Source organism: Micromys minutus, assembly GCF_963924665.1.
Source record: "Micromys minutus genome assembly, chromosome: 13".
Classification (NCBI taxonomy): domain Eukaryota; kingdom Metazoa; phylum Chordata; class Mammalia; order Rodentia; family Muridae; genus Micromys; species Micromys minutus.
Window position 1 is genome coordinate 45,809,968 of NC_137982.1, and position 24,651 is coordinate 45,834,618.

The 24,651-nt window shown below is 34.9% G+C and overlaps 1 protein-coding gene across 8 annotated transcripts in view; it reads right to left on the reverse strand.

The window, feature by feature from the left end:
- The window catches only part of ATF2 (activating transcription factor 2), a 71,647-nt gene that overhangs the window by 12,543 nt on the left and 34,453 nt on the right, over nucleotides 1-24,651 (reverse strand). For 5 of the 8 annotated variants that reach the window (XM_080927445.1, XM_080927443.1, XM_080927446.1 and 2 more), the window contains 6 exons: nucleotides 20,463-20,559; nucleotides 17,604-17,722; nucleotides 17,194-17,322; nucleotides 12,598-12,776; nucleotides 11,826-11,940; nucleotides 9,073-9,159 (listed from right to left, as the gene is read on the reverse strand). In XM_080927445.1, the coding sequence (XP_080783571.1) occupies nucleotides 9,073-9,159; nucleotides 11,826-11,940; nucleotides 12,598-12,776; nucleotides 17,194-17,322; nucleotides 17,604-17,722; nucleotides 20,463-20,559 (726 nt within the window). The remainder of the gene's footprint in view (nucleotides 1-9,072; nucleotides 9,160-11,825; nucleotides 11,941-12,597; nucleotides 12,777-17,193; nucleotides 17,323-17,603; nucleotides 17,723-20,462; nucleotides 20,560-24,651) is intronic. The other 3 variants (XM_080927448.1, XM_080927447.1, XM_080927449.1) reach the window with 2 other exon arrangements.

Here is a 24,651-nt window from a genome sequence, read left to right on the forward strand (position 1 = left end):
CATACGCATTGTCCTTAGTATTTCTAGATGACACAGAGAGTAGAAAAGATAACCTGAGACTACAGTTTCATTATTCAAATAAAAACACTGGAGACTGAGAATGACAAGAATTAACACTGACAACTGCTAAACCGTATCACCCAGTGAATTATGTTTCTTTCTGTTTTCTGGCTGATTTTATGAATGACAAAAACACGGTATTTGCAAGGTTCAAGCATCTTCACTGGCCAGCACACATAATATATTAAGTCCTATACAATAAAGACACAAATTTAGATTTAAAGCCCTCAAACTACAACCTTAAACAAATCATCAATCTTTTAAGTCTTAAATATCTTCATTTAGAAAATTGGTGATAATTTACTTGTAGAAATTGAAGTAAAAATTAAATATGCAAAACTGGCTGATCTACAAAAAAATTTCTCAAATGACGGTTTCCTTATTTCTTTTCTATTAAATAATTTTTATGTTTATTTATTTTGTGTGTATGCACATGCATACCATGGGAGCACAGGTGAAGGTCAGAAGACAACTTGTGGGGGTTGGTTCTCTCCTTCCAGTAAGTAGGTCCTTGGCACAAAACTCAAATGGTTAGGCTTAGTATCAGGTACCTTTATCTACTGAGCTGCCTCATTAACAGGTCTCCTTATTTCTTAAAAAAAGCTACAGAAGTCTGCAGGTTCTTAGCATAGGGGCAAAAAATTGGGAGAGTTTAGTTTATACAAATTTTTGTTTTCCAAATGTACTTGGAGATCATCTGAAGCGCTGGTGTGGCCTAACAGTCTATACATGAATGATGTCCAAACCATGAATCCAGATGTGATCACTGGTCTCCCCTCCCACCTTTAAAGCAAATTGAAATAACACTAATAACAAATACACAAAAATAAAACTAGTAACAGACAGGATAATGCTGAATGGGTAACTTAAAGCAAATCAGATGACTAACCACATCAGTAACTGACAGAATCGGAACACTTAGAACGGAAGGCAGGAAGATGGTCACAGCACATAAACACCACAGAGAAGACCCTGGGGAGATGGTCAGTCTTCAGATTTATAACATGCAACAGCAGAACGAATGTTAGACATCAAGTCACAATAATACATGATCTATGCTGGAGCTCCATTTCTGGATATAAAATGCATAATGTATTCAGAGGTTGAGCTTCATGGATTTTGTTTTGGCAAAACATTTTAAAGTCCTTATAGAAAACATCATAGAATTTAAGAGCATATAAAGTTTTATAGTGAAGAGCTTAACTTAGAATTAATGAAATACAGTAACTACACATAGGGGAGTCTGAAGTACACACATCACTCTCTTGACTAATCTTTAGGAGGGCAAGTTAAAGCAGCATCAGTGCTCACCATTACCCTCTCCTGACTGCCCTAGAGCATGCAGTGCTCAACCAGTGCAGAAGCACTAACGTTTGTTGCACGCTGTTACACTGATTACAATGGTCTGACTTATAAAGTGTGCCAATGGGTATAAACTACAAGAAAGATATTTAAGGGTTAATTAGTACTGCTCTGAATCGCAGATTTTAAAAATTACATAAAAGTGCATGTAAGCTCAAAAAAAAAAAAAAAGATGAAGCAAGGTGATGAAAGTCAGTAAGCTTTCATACCAGCTGATATAGGGATATTTAAACTTTATTCACATTCAATTATTTTGGTATTTTTAAAGGCCAAATACTTTGCTAAAAGAATTAATGCAAATCTAAATATAATGGACATTTGATTTACAAATAGATCTTTGGAATGGGCAGAGATACAGAAATCAATCACCATGTTAAAAGTGAAAAAACTTCCTGAAGACTGAAGTTTCTTCTCAAAAATTACTGAATGGATTAGGATAGCAATAAAAGGAAAAACTGTGTTGACTGGCAATTCAGTATTGTAAACAGGAGCTTTGCAAAAAGAGTTTTAGCCTAGTATTAAGTATTTTAAGTACATATTCAATCAAGTTTTGTATACTGCTAAGTCCATACTAGGATCAACATTTTCCTCAAAAGAGAAGCTTAATGTGAGTAAATAAAAAGTGAGTATCTAGAGAAGTAAAGGTTGACCACTTAAACTTTAAAGATTTAAAATGTCTATAATTTCCAACATGTGCAATAAAAACCAAGGCAGTTTTAATCTTAAGGTAAGAGGTATTCACTGTTTAAAAGAATGAAACATTTCTAAGAAGCAAGCAAGTGTGTTTAAGATGTTTACAGTTAATTTTTCATGATACAACTTTCAATTGCTATACTTAAAAGGTTTTTTTCTTAGAGACAGATTAGACCAATTAAATAAAGAATAGCTTGTTGCACTGACCCATCAGAGGTGTTTGCTTAAAAATGTTATTTATGTTCTATGTTTATGTAGCACCTGAAAATAAATGTTATCACATCTGTCAGCACTCGGTAGGAACAAACTACTCCATCATGGTTCAAAGGAAAGGACGATGTGCTCTAGGAGCAATTTTGGAACAAGTCAGATTCATATTTCACAAGTGCCACAGCAGCTCATCAGAGTGATAACCCTCCGTCTCCTGGGTGGTATCCTACCATCTGCTGCTCTATTACTTATCTTTATTTTGCAACTAATTAACAGCATAATCTTCTAAATTCAGCAAGTTAATTATCATTATTGTAGTCTTTGCAGTATCATCAGTCCTCATGAAGTCTTGTCTTCCTACCCCTAGAGAACACATGAGAATGAAGTCAGTAGGGAGAGGGTCTGTTTCTTTAGTGTGGGCTCATTAGGTGTTTGCTGATTAGCTCGGCATGCAGAGACAGGTCAGAAGAATTCTGCTGAACATGAGGTTCCATGCAGGGCCCAGTTAAGTTTATGTAGGTTTTCGAACATTTGCCAAGATGCCCTTTGTCAGCTTTTAGTAGAAACCCCCTGCAGAAAAACTACTGGCTACCCACTGTGTGCAAAGATTATTTCTTGGTTTGTCACACAAGTCTTAAAAGAAGTCACTCTAGAAGAACTCACTTTACTAAACAGAACTCCAAGATGATTAACATCTTCTCCAAAAAGTGGTTTTTTGTTTTTAAATTATAAACATTCAGAAGTTACATTTATTTAAAGAGTAATATAAAAAATAATTATCTATGGTTTATAGAGGTAATGATAAATCCCTTAAGCCTAAATTTCATGAGACCTAGTATAATTTTGTAGAAATTCACAGATTCTGAGGATCCTCTGTAGTGTTAATAAGTACTAGATCAACTTTGATTTGTGAGTCTCTACTTATTTCTGTATCACATTTTTTAGTTTTCTAGAGGATCAGAATTCAGTTCCCAGCACCTACATAGTTGGTTTACAATATACGATAGTCTCTAACTCCAGTTCCAGTTCCCATATCCTCTTCTGGACTCTGGGTACTACACATATGTGGTACATACACAGGCAAAAAACACCTACAGCATAACATATAAATAAGTCTTAAAAGAAAAAGACATTCAGAGAGTTGAATTACAGTATTACTACAGTATATATATATATATATATATACACACACACACACACACACACACACACACACACACACACACACACACACACACATATGTGAAAAGCATAGATGTGAAGTTCTGCCTCTGAATGTAGAAAATTATTTGACATTTAAGATGCTTCTATATACTGGGATAGAAACACCATGAAAATCTTCTTCAGATGGAATGACAGAACTGTTTAGTTAAGTCTTTTCAACTCCCAGAAGACTACTGAAGTGGACTCTGCTTTAGAAAGTATTACATTAGAATCAAACAATCCTATTAAAAAAGAATTCTCAATTGAGAAATAATGAATGGCTGAGAAGCACCTAAAGAAATGCTCAACATCCCTAGTCATCAGGGAAACGCAAATCAAAACAACCCTGAGATTCCACCTCACGCCAGTAAGAATGACTAAGATCAAAAACTCAGGTGACAGCAGATGCTGGAGAGGATGTGAAGACAAAGGAACACTCCTCCACTGTTGGTGGGATTGCAGGCTGGTACAACCACTTTGGAAATCAGTCTGGCAGTTCCTCATAAAATTGGACATAGTTCTACCTGAAGACCCAGTTATTCCACTTCTGGGCATATACCCCAGAGATGCTCTAACATACAAAAAAAGACACATGCACCACAATGTTCATAGCAGCCCTATTTATAATAGCCAGAAGCTGGAAAGAACCCAGATGTCCTTCAGTAAATGAATGGATACAGAAATTGTGGTATATTTACACAATGGAGTATTACTCAGCTATTAGAAACAATGACTTTATGAAATTCATAGAAAAATGAATGTATCTAGAGAATATCATCCTGAGTGAGGTAACCCAGTCGCAAAAGAACAGACATAATATGTAGTCACTGATAATTGGGTACAAGCTCCAGAAAGCTATGAATACCCAAGAAACAACTCACAGACTATATGAAGCTCAAAAAAAGAAAGGCCAAAAAGTGAAAGCCTCAGTCCTTCTTAGAAAAAACAAAACAAAAAAACTTTGACTATTTCCATGTTTTGGTTTACATGTACTTTATGATCATTGTAAATAGTAAGATTTCAATGCATACTATTAAACCTTTAAAAAAATCAAGTACTGACAAAAATATATTCATATAGTTGTATGCCAAAATGCTTTTAAATTTCCAGAGCTAGCTCTGTCCTTCTACTACGTAGGTAGGTCTCAGGGATCAAACTCAGGTTATCAGGTTTGATGGCAAGCACTTCCTTATTGAGTCAACTCACTGGCCTCTCTGGTGCTTGAAAAGTTCATTTCAGAAGGGCTTGGTGGCATACAACTTTAATCCCAGCACTTGTAAGGCAGAGGCAGCAGGATCTCTGATTCCGAGACCAGCCTGATCTACAAAGTAAGTTCCAAAAGAGCCAAGGCTACCCAGAGAAACCCCATCTTGAAAAAAAACACACACCCCACAAAAGTTAATTTTTTTTCTTAAGACTTATTTTATGTATGTGAATATATTGTAGCTGTCTTCAGACACACCAGAAGAAGGCATGAGATTCCATTACAAATGGTTCTGAGCCACCATGTGGATGCTGGGAATTGAACTCAGGACCACTGGCAGAGCAGTCATTGCTCTTAACTGCTGAGCCATCTCTCCAGCCCCCTGAGTTAATTTCCAATAGGCAAATTATTTGGTAACATTGAGAACCAGGCTATGCTTGGGTTTCCTTTCTTTCTTTTAGTTGCATTACTTTATTGTCAGCATTGAGACAATTTTAATTAAGCTTTGAAATGATACTAGGATCTTTAAGGAAATCAAGCCCTGCTATGTTGAGCAGCTATTAGAGAACTTAGGAAAGTTTCTCAGGCAACTGAAGTAAGACATACTGAGTTTATAGAAGAAGTACACCAGGTTTTAAATTAATTACTTATTAAGCCTTTAAAATGCCATCATGACATTAATTGTGCTTGACAGTTATTTTGAGAACTTTTAAAACTGTTTTCAAAATTTGTAACTTTAATAAATATAAACTGTTTTACTGTATTTTAGCATAAATTATTTTTAAAAGTAGTCCCTCAATGGTTTTTGTGTATAAAAGCCGAGTAGTGGTAATGCACACCTTTATTAAACCCAGTATTCAGGAGGCAAAGGGCAGATGTCTGTGAATTCAAGGACAGCCTGATCTATAGAACAAGTTCCAGGACAGCCAAAATAAATAAATAAATAAATAAATAAATAAATAAATAAATAAATAAATAAATAAATAAAATAAAATAAAATAAAAGCTACACAGAGAAACCCTGTCTAGACCTAAACAAACAAACAAATGAAGGCATCAATATAACAAAACAACAAAATCCAAATAGCTGATTCATAGGATATAAGTCTTATGATCTGGGTTTTGAAAACAAATCAAAATTCCATTCTAGAAGATACTTACTTCTTGACTGTCTCATCATTACTAGTAATATATCCAAGAATAAAATCTCACAATTTATGATCTTCCTAGATGAATGTCTTAGTATCCATAAAATGCTACATAAATAATAAGGGACAGAAATAGCTGTAAATAAAATGTCTGAAGGTTACCAACATGGGATGTTTTCACAACATGATCAGAACAGAAATCAGTAAGAAACAATTAAGTTGGAGGTCCCCACATATTTGAAAATTATATAATACATTTCTAAATAACCCACTTGCCAAAGAAATCAAAGGGAAAACAAAAAGATTCATTATAATGAAAATGTAGTAAATGAAAATTGGTGAATACAAGAAAATGTATAGTTATAAATGCCTATAGTAAAAAGCAAAACATTTTCAATAAATGGCATAGGCTTCTACTGTAAGAAGCTAAAAGACCAGAAGAAAAACTTAAAAGAATATAAATACAGCCCTATGAAAAATCAAAGTGAGCTGATCATGACAACTCACACTAGCGCTTGGGGGCAAAGGCAAAACAGTATATAATTCAGTCGACTTATACTAAACTAGGATTTTTGGTGCCAAACCACAAAACAGATAACTAATTAGAAAACTTTCTAGGTATACATTCACGGTTTATATGATAATAACAGCATATATTATATAAATGGGCATATTTATCAGAACTTTGTAGTTATAAGTGGCTCATTTGAATATATACATAAAATTTGCACTCAAATCTATGAAACAATTAAGTGGCAGTTAGGTTCAGGTAAAACCTAAATGACAGTACATAACAAATGAAGCTGGGTGATAGGTATATTCTAGTCAATTATATTTCTTGCTCACTTTTATATATCTTCCATATAGAAAAAAATTTCATCAATAAAAATTTATAAATCAGGCTAAAGATATGGCTTAGCAATTAAGAGCATGTATGTTTTCCCATAAGATCCAATTTTGGTTTCCAGTACCCAAATCAGGTGGCTCATAATTAAGTACCTGTAACTCCAGCTCTAGGGGATCTCACCTCTAAGGCACCTTCACTTGTGCACATATCCACAAATACATATATTAGAAACATACACACAATTAAAAACAAAATAAATACTAAAAAAAAAAAAAGAAGCAGAAGCAGTGGGGGACGCACTAAGGAGACAGCTCAGTAGATACAGTATTTGACAGTGTCTATAACTCCAGTGTTGGGGCTGTGCAAATAGGTGGATCCTGGGGGCTTACTGGCTGACCAGTACAGCTCACACATATGACTCCAGATCCAGTGAGAGGTCTAGTCTATAAAAAAGTGTGGAGAGATACAGGACACTCTCTGGCCTTCACATATGCGTGCATGCATGGGCATACACATCCACTTACATGTGAGCATACACAAATTTTATAAGTACTTTTTTATTTAATCAAATTTAAGGAGAGCATATTTACTTCTTCAACAAAAATTCTGTAAGAAATTCAATTAGACTGTTAAATTTAAGTGAGTCATTCTGCTTTCCCCAATTTTCAACTAGTGATTTACTGTTAACTTTAACAGATGCTAGAATTATGGTTCTTATAGCCAAAAGAATTTCCTTCAGTGTCTGCTCCTCTTGGGTCAGATTGTGGGATAAAAGCTGCACTGCTTATGTGCATGTGAGTATGTCCAGACACATGCTCCTCAACAGGCCTTTCCTTCTTCATTCCTTTTTATTTTCTGTATACATGGTAAGTTAAACCCACTTTCTTATCATTAATACACCATATTTAGTAGAAAACACATAACAGAACACATCTCCAGCAAAGGTCTTCTGAGGATTGACCTAAATGTGCTAAAAATGTGAAAACTGTCTCTTCAGCTTTTGAATTCTTCTCTCACATTTATGAACGTCAATCAACCTTTATCCAGGTAATATACAAGTTATACACAAAAATTATCATGTGCAAATTTCAGATTATTTGAATGAAGTGACAGCAATTTTTAAAAAAACTAAGCTGTATAACAAAAAATATTCTTATGTATGCAGATTTGTATTACCATAGTGCTTAACAAAGAATTGAAGCACATAAGACTCTAGCAATGGTTATTTATTATTTACTAAAATATATTTATTAATATTAAGAAAAAATTTTATTGTATCATTTCTAGACCACAGAGAGCCTATTAACACTGATTTTGATAAATATGAGAATTTTTTCATGCCTCCCTCAAGAATGTTGACAGTTTATGGGATCTAAATTAAGAAAAAAAATTCTAGGAATGAAAGCTTAATCCTTTTACTTTACAGATAAGAAAACTAAATCTCAGGAAAATGCAAGCCATGCTGGGCCTAGTAATACAGACCTAAGTTGAACAAGAGGATCCCAAGTTCAAAGCCTATATAGGCAACAGAATGAGGTAAAAGCCAGCCAGGGTAACTTAGTGAGATCCTGTCTCAAAACAACAACTATAGGGTTAAGATGTGTAGCTCAGTAGCAGAATGCTTGTCTAGTGTATAATGAAAGAAAAGACCCTAAAATGGCAAATACAGAATTAGGATTAAAATAAAAACCAAACTCCTGATTTCTAATCTACACATCTTTTTAAAAAAAATATTTTATAATTTAATTATTTTTATTTTATGTATTCTGATGTTTTGTTTAAATGCATGTCTGTGTTAATGTGTCAGATCCCCTGAAGCTGAAGTCACAGACAGTTGTGAACTACTATGTGGGTGCTGGGAACTCAAGAACCAGTTAGCCATCTTTCCAGCTCCTTAAGCCTATCTTTTTAAGCAGTACAAATTCTATACTGTTGAAAGCACAAAAGAAACAGGGATTTCCTTTTAATCACATGCAATGTTTTCTAACAGGTATACTAGTTAAGAGTTCTGTGTAATTGCTCAGCACTGCTTTCAAAGCTTCTGTTTAATTTCAGCTGTACTATTTATTCAGGACCTCCACCAGGAATTTATGGCACAGTCCAAACCAGACAGAACACAAGCAACAGAAACTAGAATTTTATTTTCAGCTCACCCTTTATATTTAAAGTATCATTGAGCCAGTCACTACACTAATGAAAGCTTTTCTTATCCAAAATTTGCTTTTTTTTCCCTATAGTGTAATACAGTGCACAGCTTTATAAAATGCTGGCCTTAATAATAAAAAAAAAAAAAAAAGAGAGAGAGAGAGAGACTCAATAAATATTCAGTAAAATAAATGTGCTTACCATTTTTGCTTCTGACTGAACTGGCTGAGGAGAGGAAGGGCCTGGGATTCCTGGAACACTAGGCACCATGGTGACTGGCCGGACAAGCTGTTAAAAAGATATTTAAAATAACTATGACTCAGTATTTACAAAACAAGATGTACCTTTTTTTACTACACATGACTGTTATTTGCACCTTTGGATTTCAGATTTAGAAAATTATAAACTTTTAACTGTAGCTGATTATATGTTTGGGCTGAATTCTGAATAACTATATAACCTGATTTATCTTTCGAAAGTTGTCAATTTCTCTGAAATAATAATCTCCATGTTTTAGCCTTTCACAGAGGATTGTACTTTCCCTCCCAATCTACCTGCAAGGATCAAACCCAAGGTCTTGGGCTTGAGTCAAGTGCTATATTATCAAGCTTTTATAAAGAAAGGTTAGCTTTCTGTCTCAGCCTTCTAAGTAGCTGGTCACCCCGGCCTGTGTCAGCTGGCCTGACTTTAACTGTTCCTTCTTATAAATTCATAATATTCAAAGTGACTGGTACAAAAATGTGTACATTATCTATTACATTCCAATTTTGTATTTAAAAGGACTATCAAAACATATGACAACATAAACTGTAATTTATTAAAATTGGTACATGAATGTTCTAAAATGTGTGTCATTGATGTATTTATGTACTGTATAAGAAAACTTCTCAGGTAATACTTTAACAGGCCTGCCACCTTCCCTTTTCATGTTAGGAGGTGCTAATGTGACTAGGGTTAATCTCTTTTTTCACTGCAAGCTGCTTTCAATACAGGCACATTTAAAAGTATAATTATTTTATCTCAAATACAAAGCAAAAATATTTCCTACTTTAAAAAAGAGAAAGCACACCTTTACCTGAGTCTTCATTAAGACTTTTAAGTAATGCCGTTTGAATAACAAGGATCTCTTTAAAGAAGACTAAATATTTTGGAAATACCTCAATCAATGATAATTTGGATATTTAGATTACTTAAAAATTTCAGCACTCATGTGGCAGAGGCAGGTAGATCTCTGTGAGTCCAAGGCCAACCCGGTCTACATAGTTCCAGACCAGCCAGTGCTACATAGTGAGATCCTGCTTCAAAACTGGAAGGAAGGACAGAAGGAAGGAAGGAAAGAAGGGAGGGAGGGAGGGAGGGAGGGAGGAAGGAAGGAAGGGAGGGAGGGAGGGAAGGAGGGAAGGCAGGTTGGAAGACTTTTAAATAAACTTAATATTTAATATGCCACTAATATTGCTGAGGAGCATATCCAAACCACAAATTTTAGAATGTTGCTACAAGTAGGTTTTAAAAAATAAATCTCAAAAAGCGATAAGAACTATACCACATGAGTCAGTACTATTTATCCATGTAATAACAGAATAAACTTTTACATTTGCTCACTTTGTGTATATGTTCCCACACAAATGTCATGGCACACATGGAGGTCAGAGGACAATTGCTGGCCTTGGTTCTCTCCTTCCACCAGGCTGGACATGGAGATTGGTACAAAGGTTGTCAAAATTGGTGGCAAGTGTCTTTCCACTGAGACATCTCACCAGTTCCAGGAGAAAAACCACCAACAACAATAACAAAAAACCCCAACTATATTCAGTAAATGGTATGACTACGACTTAAAGTAGTCTTTATGAGAAATTATGCTGTATCATAAATAATTTAGGGAAAAATGAAAGTAGTATGCTTTGGACAACTTTGATAGATATCTAAAAGTGCTTTTCAGGATGAAAATATGAAATGATGACTAATTCAAAAGTATGAATAAATGAATAAAACTATTTTGTGAAATGATATGAAAAAGAGAAAATTTTCATCATTTCAAATACTTTGATTTAAATAAAGACTTAATTTTTTTTTCAATTACGTGTACCTGTGTTTATCTATGTGTGGGCATGTGCACTGTGTGCAGGTGCCCATGGAAGCCCAAGTTGTCTGATCCTCTATAGCAGGAGCAACAGTCAGTTGTGAACAAACCTAAATGGGTACTGGAAACTGAACTCATGTCCTTTGCAAGAACAGTACAAGCTCTTAACCATATCTCCAACAATATGGTTTTAAATGTTCACTAGAGAGCTCAACATAGTTAATTACCTTTTCTATATTTTCCAAAATGTGTGTATTTAGTGAGTTTCTCATAAAACCTCCTTTGGATTTTCTCACAACAAAGTAGCCCAGGCTGGCCTCAAATTTATTATTTAGCTGAGACTGACTATGAACTTCTGATCCTATCTCTGCCTATTATCTATTGGGATTACTGTCATGTGTCATCAGGCCTAGATATAGGAATGTTTAGACCTTACCATACTTGGGTCATCAAAGAAATTCAATAAATTTCATGTCACCATAAAGGACAAGTGTGTTTTTCTGGAGAATTTTTATAAATATAAACACCATAGCTATTTTACAGTGTTCCAATACAAATATCTTAAGAGATTGAAAATATCTGAATTTGAAATCTAGTCAAACTGAAGTGAGGTGAATCAAGAACTAGTATAAGAAGAATACAAAAAACAAGTGTGGGTGGAGGGGGAGGTAGAGAAATATTTTCTATCCAATTATGTTTGCTAAGAGTCTTATAGTTGATTACAGGTATCAATAAATAAATATTACTCCCCGTATAAGCATTTTGATAAATTCCATTTAGTAAAGCCAATCAAGCAGTTCAAGTATATTTTCTGGTTATTTTACCAAGACCAGTTTTGACACAAAGACTTAAATGGTCTAACTTTCCAACTTACTGGGACTGCAGCTGGAACATGCACATTAGAACTTGTAATTGATGCAGGAATAGCAACGGGCATGGTTTGTCCATTAGGAAGATGTAATAGAAGAGGAAATGGGCCTGGTACAGGACTAAGAAAAACAAAACAAGGGAAAAAATATAAAGATCTATACCAACCACCTCTGTAAAATAACAGTCTTTTTCCTCCTATTACTTAAAAATAAGTTTTCTAACCTTCAAAAGGCAAATTTCAAAACTTAGATATTTTAATTGCATTTTAAAATGCATAACTTATGCATGAGTGCTTAAAAAAAAACCTGGGGAAAAGTCATGAATTTCCAATTTGTGAAATGAGAAAATATCTGATCAGAAAGGTCTTGGGATTTGCTTTTAAGAACTGAGACAAATGTTATCCTGAAATGGAATAACTTTGTTTGTGTCAAACAGCATAAAATAAGACCATCTTAAACTTATAGTCTATGTTCATTGTTTGCTTTAGCTAAGATTTATATATTTATTATCCAATGTGTCAGATAATATTATTTTAAAAATATTAAAAACTTTTCAAAACCCAAGACAGGCAGAAAGCACTCTTGTGCAGGCGCTCTCACATGCTCTCTCTCTCTCTCATGCGTGTGCACCCACACACGTGCACACACACATACACAGAAACACATGTTCAAGCCCAAACACATGATTTAATTCTAGTACTTAAATATCCTAGGGAAAACCATAGTAAAAACCCCTAACAACTCACGTAAAGTCAGTGACTGACTGGAATCACTTACACAATTGGCCTGTTAGTGGATGGTGCCTGGGTGATTACAGTACTTGAGGTTGGTGAAGGTACTGCTTGTTGAATAATTACACTTGAGTCAGAACTTGTGAGCAGCACATTGGGAACCTGTAATGATGCTGGACGAACGATAGCTGATGTGGGCTGTGCAGTTTGTGCCAATGGTACTTCCTATTTAATTTTAAGATAAATAAAGGGTGGTATTTAAAAACGCAAGTTAATTCATGTACCTCTGTGAACAGAATGTAACACATTTCTGAAAGCAACCACTAGATAATACTTAATGCATCTACAAGTAAATTAATACCTAAAGTTAACTGAAAATATCTAAGCAGTTGTAAAATTCAAATACAATTTTCAAAATAAAAACAAAAAACAAATCTGTGTTTTTGGTTCAATGTGCTTTTTTATCACTCTACAATAAATTAGGTTGAGCTACGTAGCAATGTTTCTGTAAGAATTTCAGTAAAAGATACAAATACAATTTACTGTCAGTAATCAAAAAATAAAACCTAGAAGGAACTGTCCTAGCTTATTGTACTGCAAAAATCAAGAAACTGATCCAGCATGGTAGTGCTATGACTTGAACAATTTGGTGTTCAGAAATGGTTTAAGATGTGGTAGTAATGCACGCCTTTGCTCCCAGGGAGGCAGAGGCAGGTGGATCTCTGAGTTTGACGCCAGACTGGTCAATAGAGCAAGTTCCTCCAAGACAGCCAAACCTACACAGAGAAACCCTGTCTCAAAAAAACAAACAAACAGAACTGTTTTTAAGACATTAAAAAAAAGAGAGAGTCTGATAATCTCAGATAGTTTTTCATTTGGTAACAATTTTCTAGTATCAGAAAAACCAAGTATTGATACTGTGAGTTACACAAAATTAGTAGGTACATCTGAGAGCTTTCCAAACTAAAAAGAAATAGTTTATGAATCAACCAGGATGATTCTTAAAATATCTCCTAGTTTTACAGATTACAAAAGAGATGAGGGCCTTACCCATAACTCCTTAACTGTTTTGTCCCTTTGAACTGGCCTTCATATAGCTACTTAACAGTTGGAGTCTTATTAAGTAAGATACTAAGAAGGAGAAATTGCTAACATTGTAACTACAGTTTTCAGCTCATCTAAAAACTTCTAACTCAAGAACTAGTGAGCAGAGTAACAATGAGTAAAACCATCATGGAAACTTCCTATCAAAGTAGACATTAAACATTTAACAATAATGTAGTAAGTCAGATGATTTAGCAGAAGCTAAGGGCACTGCAATAGTAAAGGAAGAAAACCTTGCCATATACCACCCCCCCCCCAGATTTGATCTGATATTGAAAGAATCAAAAGGAGGACAGGCTATAGAGAAGGAAGTAATGCTCGGCAGGAAAAGCCTTACAATATTTGATGAATAAAGAAAGCATGAGGGCTGGAGAGATGGTTTAGCGGTTAGGAGCACTGAATGCTCTTCCAGAGGTCCTGAGTTCAATTCCCAGCAACCACATGGTGGCTCACAACCATTTATAATGGGATCTGATGCCCTTTTCTGATGTCTCTGAAGACAGTGACAGTGTACTTACACACATGAAATAAATGGATCTTTTAAAAAATTTTAAAAAAAAGAGTATGAAATGAGGATGGATGGGTAGACAGTCAAAATCAATGAGGTTTTTCCTAAGGAATAAATATATATTGTCTTCAGGAGCAGATTGCTAAAAGACTTTCAGCAGAGAGAAGAAAGATTCAATAAAATTTTAAGTTCTCCCATTCAGAACTACGGGAAGTAGATCAGACATAGAAGCAGGTTACAAACAAAGTCTAGCCTGTATGGTCGGCATGAAGTTATCCAGTCCCAGCAACTCAGGAAACTGACACAAGATGATTATTAATAGAAAACAAGCTTGGGAAACATACAGAAACTGTGTTTTACAAGAAAAATAAAGAGACAAGAAACCTTCAGTGGTCTGGAGTACATGCATGGGGCGCTTGACTGCATTCTCAGCACTGGAAGTAGGAGAGAGAGGTAGGGGTAGTAGTGGTACAGCTGAAGGATGACAGCTAGAATGGTGACACTCAACACAAGAGCTTTCAAACTTATTCAAAACATGCTTGGGAGATGAACATACTAAAATTTGCCATTGGTTTCAAATCAAGGTAGAAAACATACAATTAAAGGTGACACCTAAATGCTTTGCTTAAATAAGTAGACAGATGCAGATTTCCCTTTTTTTTTTTTTGTTGGAAGGTGCAGAAAGGGAATTGGAGTGAGAGGCAGGCCTTGCTACATAGCTCATAAAGTTTTAGTAGCACAGGCTAGCCTTGAATTTGCAATGCTTCTGACACTACCTTCCTAGTGCGGGAATTAATTACCCTGTGCATAGGTGGAGAAAATTTTCTCAGAGGAGAAAAATGAGGACAGAATTAAGGGCTTTGTTTCAGAAATACTGAGATGTTCCCTAGACAAAGCAAAGGAGATCCCAACGTAGAAACTGTGTTCAGAAATCAGGAGAGATACCTTGGCTGATATAAATTTGGAAATTACCAATTTATAGTTTCTAGAATTATAAGTTTTGATGGAATTCCCTAAAAAGAAAACTAGAAAAGAGAAGGAGGTCCAGAGCTTATTTTCCACAATGCAGTGAAACTATGTACTACCTAAAAGGAACTAATGACTAAGGAATGTAAAAGGAGCCCTAAAAGATGATTAACAAGCCACAAAGAATGAAAACTGGAAAATATAAAGGGAAAGAAACACTACGCAGGGAAATAAGACTGTTCTCAGGATCCTTAATAACTATAATAAATGTGGAAATGACCATATGTTAAGAAAGTAAAGGATAATTAAGTATATCAAGATAATAATGAAGTATGACCATTAAAACTGTGATTTTGGGAAATCTAATGAAAATGACTAGGTGCTTAGCTTCCAAGAATTCTAAGGTTGGAGTTAAGAATACAGCTCAGTAGCAGGGTACCCCTCCCCCCAGAATTTCAATTCTCAGTACTGGGGGAAATAGTAGTATAGACTAAGGATATAAAATATTATTGTATGCCTATACAATCCTTTTGTGATTCAAAATAAATGTTATTAGGCAAGAAGTTAAAAAATGAGAAACTTTAGAAAAGTTAACAGTAAGCCAGGTTAATTTGTTATTGAAAGAATTAAAAGGACATATTTGGCGTAGTCTACAGATAGTGTTTATATAGCCCCTAGGAGTATAAAGTCATGTCCCAAGCTTTCACATTCACTTGAACTCTTTCAAGTAGTCCTGCAGTTTAAATTCCACTCTGTAAGCTTCACTCATGGTCAGTGCCCTTTAAAGTGCACCCTTTATAGTTTTTTATACGGGTGATTTTTTCCTCTCTCTCTCTCCCTCAGCTCCCCCACCCTGTGAAATGAGTATAACTGTATGTGTAAATGTTTGTATGTGGGGATGCAGGCATGAACACATAGAGGCCAGAGGACAACCTTTGGGTCTTCACCTTCCTATCTTGTTTGACACAAAGTTTCTCTGCCACCATGTAAGTTCAGTAGCTGGTCTCCAAGTTTCTGGAGATTGTCCTCCTCCTCCACTCATCTCCCTTTACAGGCACTAGCACTACTGCATCTGGTTCTCAGGTGGGTTCTGGGGAATAAAAACTCAAGTTGTCAAGCTTATGAAGTAGGTTTTATTCACTGAACCATCCTCCCAGCCTGCATTTTTAATTATGCCTTTTCTATGTATAAATACTAGTATGCTGTAATTGCCAACATGGTCAATATAGTGGTACCAAGTAGTACAGGTTTAATCTGGGAAACATTTTTAGTAGGCTACATTGCCTGCATTTGTGTAGCTACACTTGCTTTGGAAAGAGGAGGTTGCTTACTGAGACTTTTTAAAAAAGGATATGTCAGCAGTAAATGACCATATTCTCATGGTAGAAATCTATTCATGATATGATTTTATAATAACCTTTAAAAAGGAACACTGTCATTCTCTCTTTATGTGTAGACATTGTGTTCCTATATAAATCTGCTCATTTTATGTGTTTTTCAAGTGAAAAATGAAAAACACATCATAATGTAACTCAACACTTAACTAGAACCCAGGAAATCTAAGTTACTAATGTACTTAAGGAAGTATATCACTCATTGTTGACATGAACTATATACTGGAGTAATAATCACTTACTCTTGGATATCCTGTTTTAGCTGTATATATTCTTCATATCTTCAAATAATACTTTTTTCTAAATAAGCTGTTGTCCTCTCTTTTAATATCCATAGTTTAATAAAAATAATTATCTATGAAGATGGAATTTTCCTAAAGTAGTCACACAGGTTTTTATATATAAAACCTATAATATTACACTTAATTATATAAAATTTAATACCTTAATGTTTCATACAGATTAAAAATAACCAAGTTTGGAAACAGTGAAATAGCACAGAAGATAAAGGTGCTTACCACCAAGCCTGAAAACCTGAGCTCCATACCTCGGACCTTCAAGTTGTCCTCTGACCTCCACATGCCATGCACACCCACAAATATAAGCAATAAATAAAGACATTTAATTTAAAAGTAATTTTCTGAAAGGTTATCGTTTACATAGTCCTAACCTTTTCATCACTGGTGGTAGACTCGGGGTGAGGTAAAGGGCTATCCTGGTGAGTCGTCTCTACAACACAAGGTTCCTCAATTTTGCTTCTTATGATGGGTGTTGCAAGAGGGGACAAATCTAGAGGCATCTAGTACAAACAATAAAGAAACTTTGTAAACAGTTTAAAAAATGGCCAACAAAATGTTTAAATTGAGAAACTAGGAAGTGAAAACAATCATTGTATTCCTAATAAAGGTATTCTTTTTATAATTTCATGGTTAACAACATACTTTTTAAAATATTTTTTAAAAGTATTTTATTGGGTATTCTCTGTATTTACATTTCAAATGTTAGCCCCTCCCCTGCTCCCATCCTCCCTCCCCCTCCACTTGTTTCTATGAAGGTGCTCCCTCTCTCAAAACAACATACTTTTTTAATGTCATCTTCTGAAGCCTTCTTGAATTCATTCTCAAATGGACTTGCCAACTCATTAAACAAACCCACTTCTTCACAGTTTTTTAGGAATCTTGTTGGCGTTGGAGTCTGATCTGAAATAAATGTCAAGAAATAAGCATACAAATATAAACCATTATGTTAAGATTTTAAAACGCTGCTAGTAAATTAACAAATCAGTGGCACTGGACAGTCGAGTGTTATTTCTCTCTTTAAAGAGATGCTTTTCTTTAAAACAAAATTTGTTAGGTTGTATTTTTCATCAAGATATTTTGCCAACCTCAAAGTTCTTTTATGTTTAGTGTATAGTAATACACGAGTGAAATAAGCATGTTTGGAGAAATAATTACCATTAAGTAACAAAGTGATAAGAATTTTTCAAAGCTATATCATTAAAAATTTTGATTGTTAGATGCATATAATTAAGGGAAAACTAAATAAAGCAAATAAATATTTTAACATTTGTACATTCACTATCTGTTCACAAAGTATTATGAAGTCAAGCTTAATATATATTTTTAAATCAAAACACTGAAAGGAGGGTAAAGCGAAAGCAAAAGTTCCCACCCCTAAAAGTAGTTCAGCCTAATTTAATGATGAGAACAACTTTCTTACAACCTAAACTACTTTAACTATATCTGAATATATACTCACTGACATGTATATTAACATTCTACTGAGTATTCATGTATGCAGAACAAATGGATGACTGACACAAAATTTACAAGTCTATCCAATTTAGTCTTACTAATTTGAGGGATATTTGTTTACAATAGAGTTGGTACTACATTAAATATTTTCACAATTTATGCATTTTAGGGCAGCAATTTTAGAGGTTATACATAGAATCTAGTCTATTTAGTACAGCACTGGTTTAAGATAAAATCTGTTTAGCTGAGGGTCATATATTTGTTAATTACTAAGTTTCTACAGTGGGTATTATTATTTCATCTTGCTCCTCACATGTACTGCCTATAAATATTTTTAGCAGAAATAATTCACTTATCAGACATGCTATACATAAGGTAGGCTTATCTTAGTGAAAACAACATCAGAATTACTGCAGGATCCACTTAAATCATAATTTTACACTTTATTTAATCTTTAACCTATACCCTAATTTTTAGCCCTAAAGACTTACAAAACAATATTTTAATAAGGGGTTTTGAGTATACATATTAGCTTAAGTCTATTTTAATCCAAATTAGTCAAATATAAATGTGACTACTGTTCATACCCAAAAGATTTGTATAAGCTGATCAGGGATGAACACAACTTACATTAGAAAGGAAAACATCCAGAAAATGCACAGCCCACATCACTTTTATGGATGATTACTGGTACCATCAGATTTGAGAAAAGTCATCACAGGCACAATTGGTTAACGTGCAGATTGCTTATACTGATCATCATGCATTCTATTTACAGCTATATTAGACTAGTTCAATGTTAGTAAAAATGCTGTGATTGAACATGTCTTATTTTTATCCTGTACTAAAAGTTACATCTAGTAACTAAGTTAAAAACATTCTTGAGATCAAAGTTTACAGAGAAGGAAACAAAGATCTTCAGACCCAGGAAAACACTTTCTAGGTAGTTTTTACTTTTCCTTAATTACAGTTCTTTACTGTCTTGTGGTCCTCCTTATTATTCACACATGCCAAGACGTGCACACCTCACTCTGTTCCGTGTCCTTTTACTTACAGTACTGAAGACATGCAAAGTTCCTCTTAATAGGTTGTCTTTCTAATAAATCACCAACTTTTTGCTCCCTCTCATTTATTCATAACAAAAATTACGGTATTAAAGCACAGGAGGAGCCACCTGAAACTGCCTTAACATCTCTCCAAAGCACTGCATATGGTGTTTAGAGTAAGGTATGATTTTAAAAGTATTCATATTTTCAGTATTCTAGTTAATTTCTAGAACTACAGATAGGATAACATAAGCTTCAAAAAACAACTCTAGATTCTATATTTATGACATGTATATTTGTAGTTCTGACAGAGAGCTAAAATATATATAAAATCTGACAAATAACACAATATTTAGAAAAGAAACAAATATACTGAACTCGTGCATAGTATATATTATTCAAGTACATAGGTTATGTGTTTACATATAAAACATAAAAGAAAACAGCTAATATAGGATAGAGTGACGGCAAGCTAACACATGAATTGGGTTCCTCTTTTTACATATAAAAAACAATGATATGCTCAGGGTGATACCATATGGTTATAGGGTAGGCACACACGCACACACATACACACAAATACACACACACTAACTGAATTGAGGTTTTCTTTGTGAAGAACATTTTATTTTATTTTGCAGTGCTGGGGATTAAAACCTGAGCCTTGTGAATGCCAGGCAAGCACTATACATCTACATCCCAGCTTTAGAGTATTTTAATAATAAAAAATTTCATTTGAAACATTTTTAAACAAAATTATAATGACCAAGCTTAGGAAGTACTTGATCATTCACTATGCTCACAAAGTTTTGAAAACCAGGTATATGACAAATGAAAGAAACACTAAATGAGTTCAGTTATCAGTTAAACATACTTTGTAAAAAGCATGAATGCTCCAAGGGTTCTAATTAACTTCCATAAAAGCAACTTCAAGTGGGTATTTGAAAAGCACACAAAAAAGTGAAATGAATGATCAAAAGAACATATAGAAATGTAATGGGTAAATACATGTTGCCAACATTTACTGTAAATGAAGCAATTGGACTATCACCAGACTATAGTATTTACAGAGAATACACAAAATTGTGCACATTCTGGGTGAAATATTATATAAGCCATTAATAAAAATATATACTAACCAGCCACAATGACACTGTCATTACGTGCTGGACCAAATTTCAGTGTCATCTCATGTTTATGTTTATGGACAGCCAAATGATCCTCGTTGGTAAAACGCTGTGGCAAAAAGTTTTAAAATACAGTTAAGATTTTAAATTTGATCAAAGAAAACTGATAAAGGATATAAATTTCCACAACATGTAAAACCACCATTAGCAGTGAAATACCAGCTTATAAACTATAAGACAATCCATCTACTGTTAGCACACAAAGACATAGTAGTTTTCAAATAATCAGAGAAACTCACTATTGAAGAATAAGAAATGATAGTATGTAACTCATCTGAGAGACTTAAAAATAAAATCTAAGGCAAAAAAAATTAATAAAATGGACTACTATCCTTTCATTATATCAGAGAAAAATGTACTTCATGTTCAAAGACTTCAAGAAAATACCGTATTTACTTAGATGTAAGGTTACTTACCACTTTTTAACTGAGAATATTCTAAAAATGACTCTTGTACAAATTAAGAAATTAATCTGAGGTTAGATGTGGTGGTGCACACCTTTAATCCCAGTACTAGAAAGGCAGATCTCTGTAAATTTGAGGCTAGCCTGATCTACATAGAGATTTCCAGGTCAGCCAGGACTATATAGTAAGACCCTGTCTCAATTAAAAAGAAGGAAAGAAAAAAAAGTAAGAAGTCTGGCTTTTATTACCATAGTGAAGAATTTTTGTTATAGTCTAGCAAAGAAACAGTAATCACAATACAATAATTCAATTTATTTTAAACTGCTTTAACCTAGAAAAGTGAGTTTTAAACTCCTAACTCATATTAAGATGAATGTATGTTCACAGCTATTTCTCAAGCCTTTTCTCACCTTACACTGGTAAGGACCACATGCGACCAGTGATACTTATGATTATGACAAACACATTGTTTTAATTCTTACTGGAAATCAACCTTAGAAAGAGCTCCTCATCAAGAACCACTGTTCCCAAAATAGGAAACCACTCATTTATTTTGCCCATTTCCTGGTTCAGAAGTTAAATTAACCTTTACTCGTTTTTACTACTTTACAAAAAGGACTGTTGAAATTTTAGTGTAGCTGTTGAGAAGTCTGATACCTAGTACCTACTAGCATCCTATGTCCAGCACAAGAATCCCAACTTCAATTTTTAAAAAGGTGTTATTTTTATTCATGTGAGTGTCTGAAAATGCTTATAAAAATAAGAATAATACTGGAGTCCACAGAGTCTCCAGTCCTCTGGCAGAGCAGAATCACTCTGAACTCCTTGAGCCCTTTCTCCGGCCCTCCAGCTTCAAGTTAAAAGACCTCTTGTCAGTGTCCATGGTACTCTGAATGTTCCTTATTGGGTCTATTACTATTATCTTCTGCCCTTCTAAGGAAGATGAGCACTTCCTATGACCTTCAAATAGGCTTTAAGCATTACATAAAAATTAGTGGGAGAAAAAAACCCCAAACTTCTTAGATTCTTAGCATCTGTAAAAGGTAGAAGACAATCAATTTACTTAAAACACCAACTTAAAGTTACCCACTATTTGATGAGAATCACTAGTACTTCTTCAGAACCTGTTTACATATCCATATGGAGAAACTGTCAGTGCACCTGTCCCTTGGTTTACTCCTTCATTAACTGTCCACTCCCCTGTGGACACTGCAAGGACAATCCCACTTTCCCCACTCAGTCTATCTTCCTATTACTTTACCCTTGCAAAGTCCTCCCCAAATGTGGTCAAATTAGTAATGGCATGTTGACAAGCACCTTTAGAAACAAAGCTCTCAAACAATGGACACATTACAAAGCTCATTCACTCTGTTGTTTTTTGTCCTTGTATTAAAATTGTCACTGTCATGCCTTACATTCCACATTAAAGGGATATTCACGTAAGATTCATTTTAAGTTCCAGAAAACCTCCCAATGTTACTTTTCTATAAAAGGCAATTATTAAAGCATTTGATTATAAAGTATCTTGCTGTTAAGTGACACTCTTAAAGTCAACTTGTCAAAACTAAAAGGTAAAAACTCAGGAAATCTCACTTAGAATTTCTATTCAGTTAGTGCTCTCTTCTTAGATTAGTTTAGCCACGTATGCCGAGGAGCAATCAGAGCTGAAAGCATAGACTAGTGGACAGTGACACGTACAAAGCCTTAGGTTTGATACACATCAGCAGCAACAATAAAAAAGCCTAATCAACCAACCAAATGTTCTATAAAATAACATTATCTGCTGTGCTGTATAATGTGAAAATGAAGGTAAACTGACTTCAGAGAAAAGGAATGATTAGCTAGAAATATGAGTGTTATGTATTTATAGTCTCATACAATGTCCAAAGATCAAATTAACCATTAGCTACAAAGATAGCAACATATTTTTAATGTGAAGGACACAGGTTAATCTGAGCTTGAGAAATTATCTGAGAAAATTTGTATTAACAAGAAACTTTGCCTTTTTACTCTGATTCTTTTTAAGTTTCTTTTTTTTTTTTTTTAAATCGTTTTTATTGGATATTCTCTGATAAGGTCATCCTCTGCTACTTATGCTGCTGGAGCCATGGTTCCCTCCATGTGTACTTTGATTAGTGGTTTAGTCTCTAGGAGCTCTGGAGTGGTCTGGCTGGTTGATACTGCTGTTCTTCCTATGTGTTTGAAAACCCCTTCAGCTTCTTCAGTCCTTTTTCTAACAAAATACCATGTATTAGTATAACAGTTGTGACACACGCCTTTAATCCCACAACTTAGAGGCAGAGGTAAGTGGATCTCTGTTGACTTTGAAGCCAGTCAGGTCTATAGAATGAGTTCCAGACAAGGTGATAGATAGATAGATAGATAGATAGATAGATAGATAGATAGATAGATAGATAGATAGATAGATAGATAGATAGATATAAAGATCCTGTCTAAAAACTGGGGGTAAGGGGTGGAGATACTTAATGCTGGGGCTGAAGAGATGGCTCAGTTGTAAAGACCACTTGATACACTTACAGAAAACCCAAGTTTGATTCTCATCATTCACGGGGCAGCTCACAATCATTTATAACTACAGTTCTTTCTTCTGACTGCCTTGACGACCAGGCACACAAGTGGTTCACAGTCAAACACACTGACAAACCACTAATACACATAAATTTAAAAAGTGCTTAATGCTCTTGGGGAAGACTGAGTTTGGTTCCTTGCATGTTGGATGGATTAGACTAGCTCTAAATCCAACTCCAATGCAGGTTTTTGGCTTCTGTGGGCACTGCATTAATACCCAACACAATCCTTCCACCCCTGGCACACATATACATACATATGGGATCACACAAAATAACAACAACCATTCTATTTTAAGCAAAAAGAAAAAAAAAGTGAGGGCTTATTTGAGGCCAAGTTTCCAAGAATACCTTATAAAAAAAATATGACAAAAGTGGTTACCTTTCAAAGACTGCTTCTAGAAGCAATGCACTATCAGTAGTTATGGTTTAAAGCTCCAATATCCCTAAAAAATTCAGAAGATTCTTCCCAGGGTGGTAGCATTGAGAGTAGTGGAGCCCGAATCATATGTAGGCCTGGAGAGGTCCGTCAGCCATTTGGGGTATGATCTTGAAGGGGACAGGGTTCTCTTCTTTCCTTGGATTGTGATCTGAGTAGTTAAGTTTTGCTTTAGCTTCTGCCTACCTGATATACTGTCTTGTTTAGTACTTCCCTTGATATACAGCTCTAAGAAACAAGGTTAACTGAACATGGAAGAAAACAGTCTAACATTATGAATCACCAGAGAAGTCTTTGCTGCAAAGCCTGACAACCAGAGTTCTATACTGAGCACCCATATGCTAGAAGAGACTGTGTGTTAGTCAGGGTTTCTATTCCTGCACAAAACATCATGACCTAGAAGCAAGTTGGGGAGGAAAGGGTTTATCCAGCTTACACTTCCACATGCTGTTCATCACCAAAGGAAGTCAGGACTGGAACCCAAGCAGGTCAGGAAGCAGAGCTGATGCAGAGGCCATGGAGGGAAGTTACTTACTGGCTTGCTTCCCCTGGCTTGCTCAGCTTGCTTTCTTATAGAACCCAGGTCTACCAGCCCAGGGATGGCACCACCCACAATGGGCTGTGCCAGGGATGGCTCCACCCACAGTGGGCTGGGCCCTCCCCCCTTGATCACTAGTTGAGAAAATGCCTTACAGCTGGATCTCATGGAG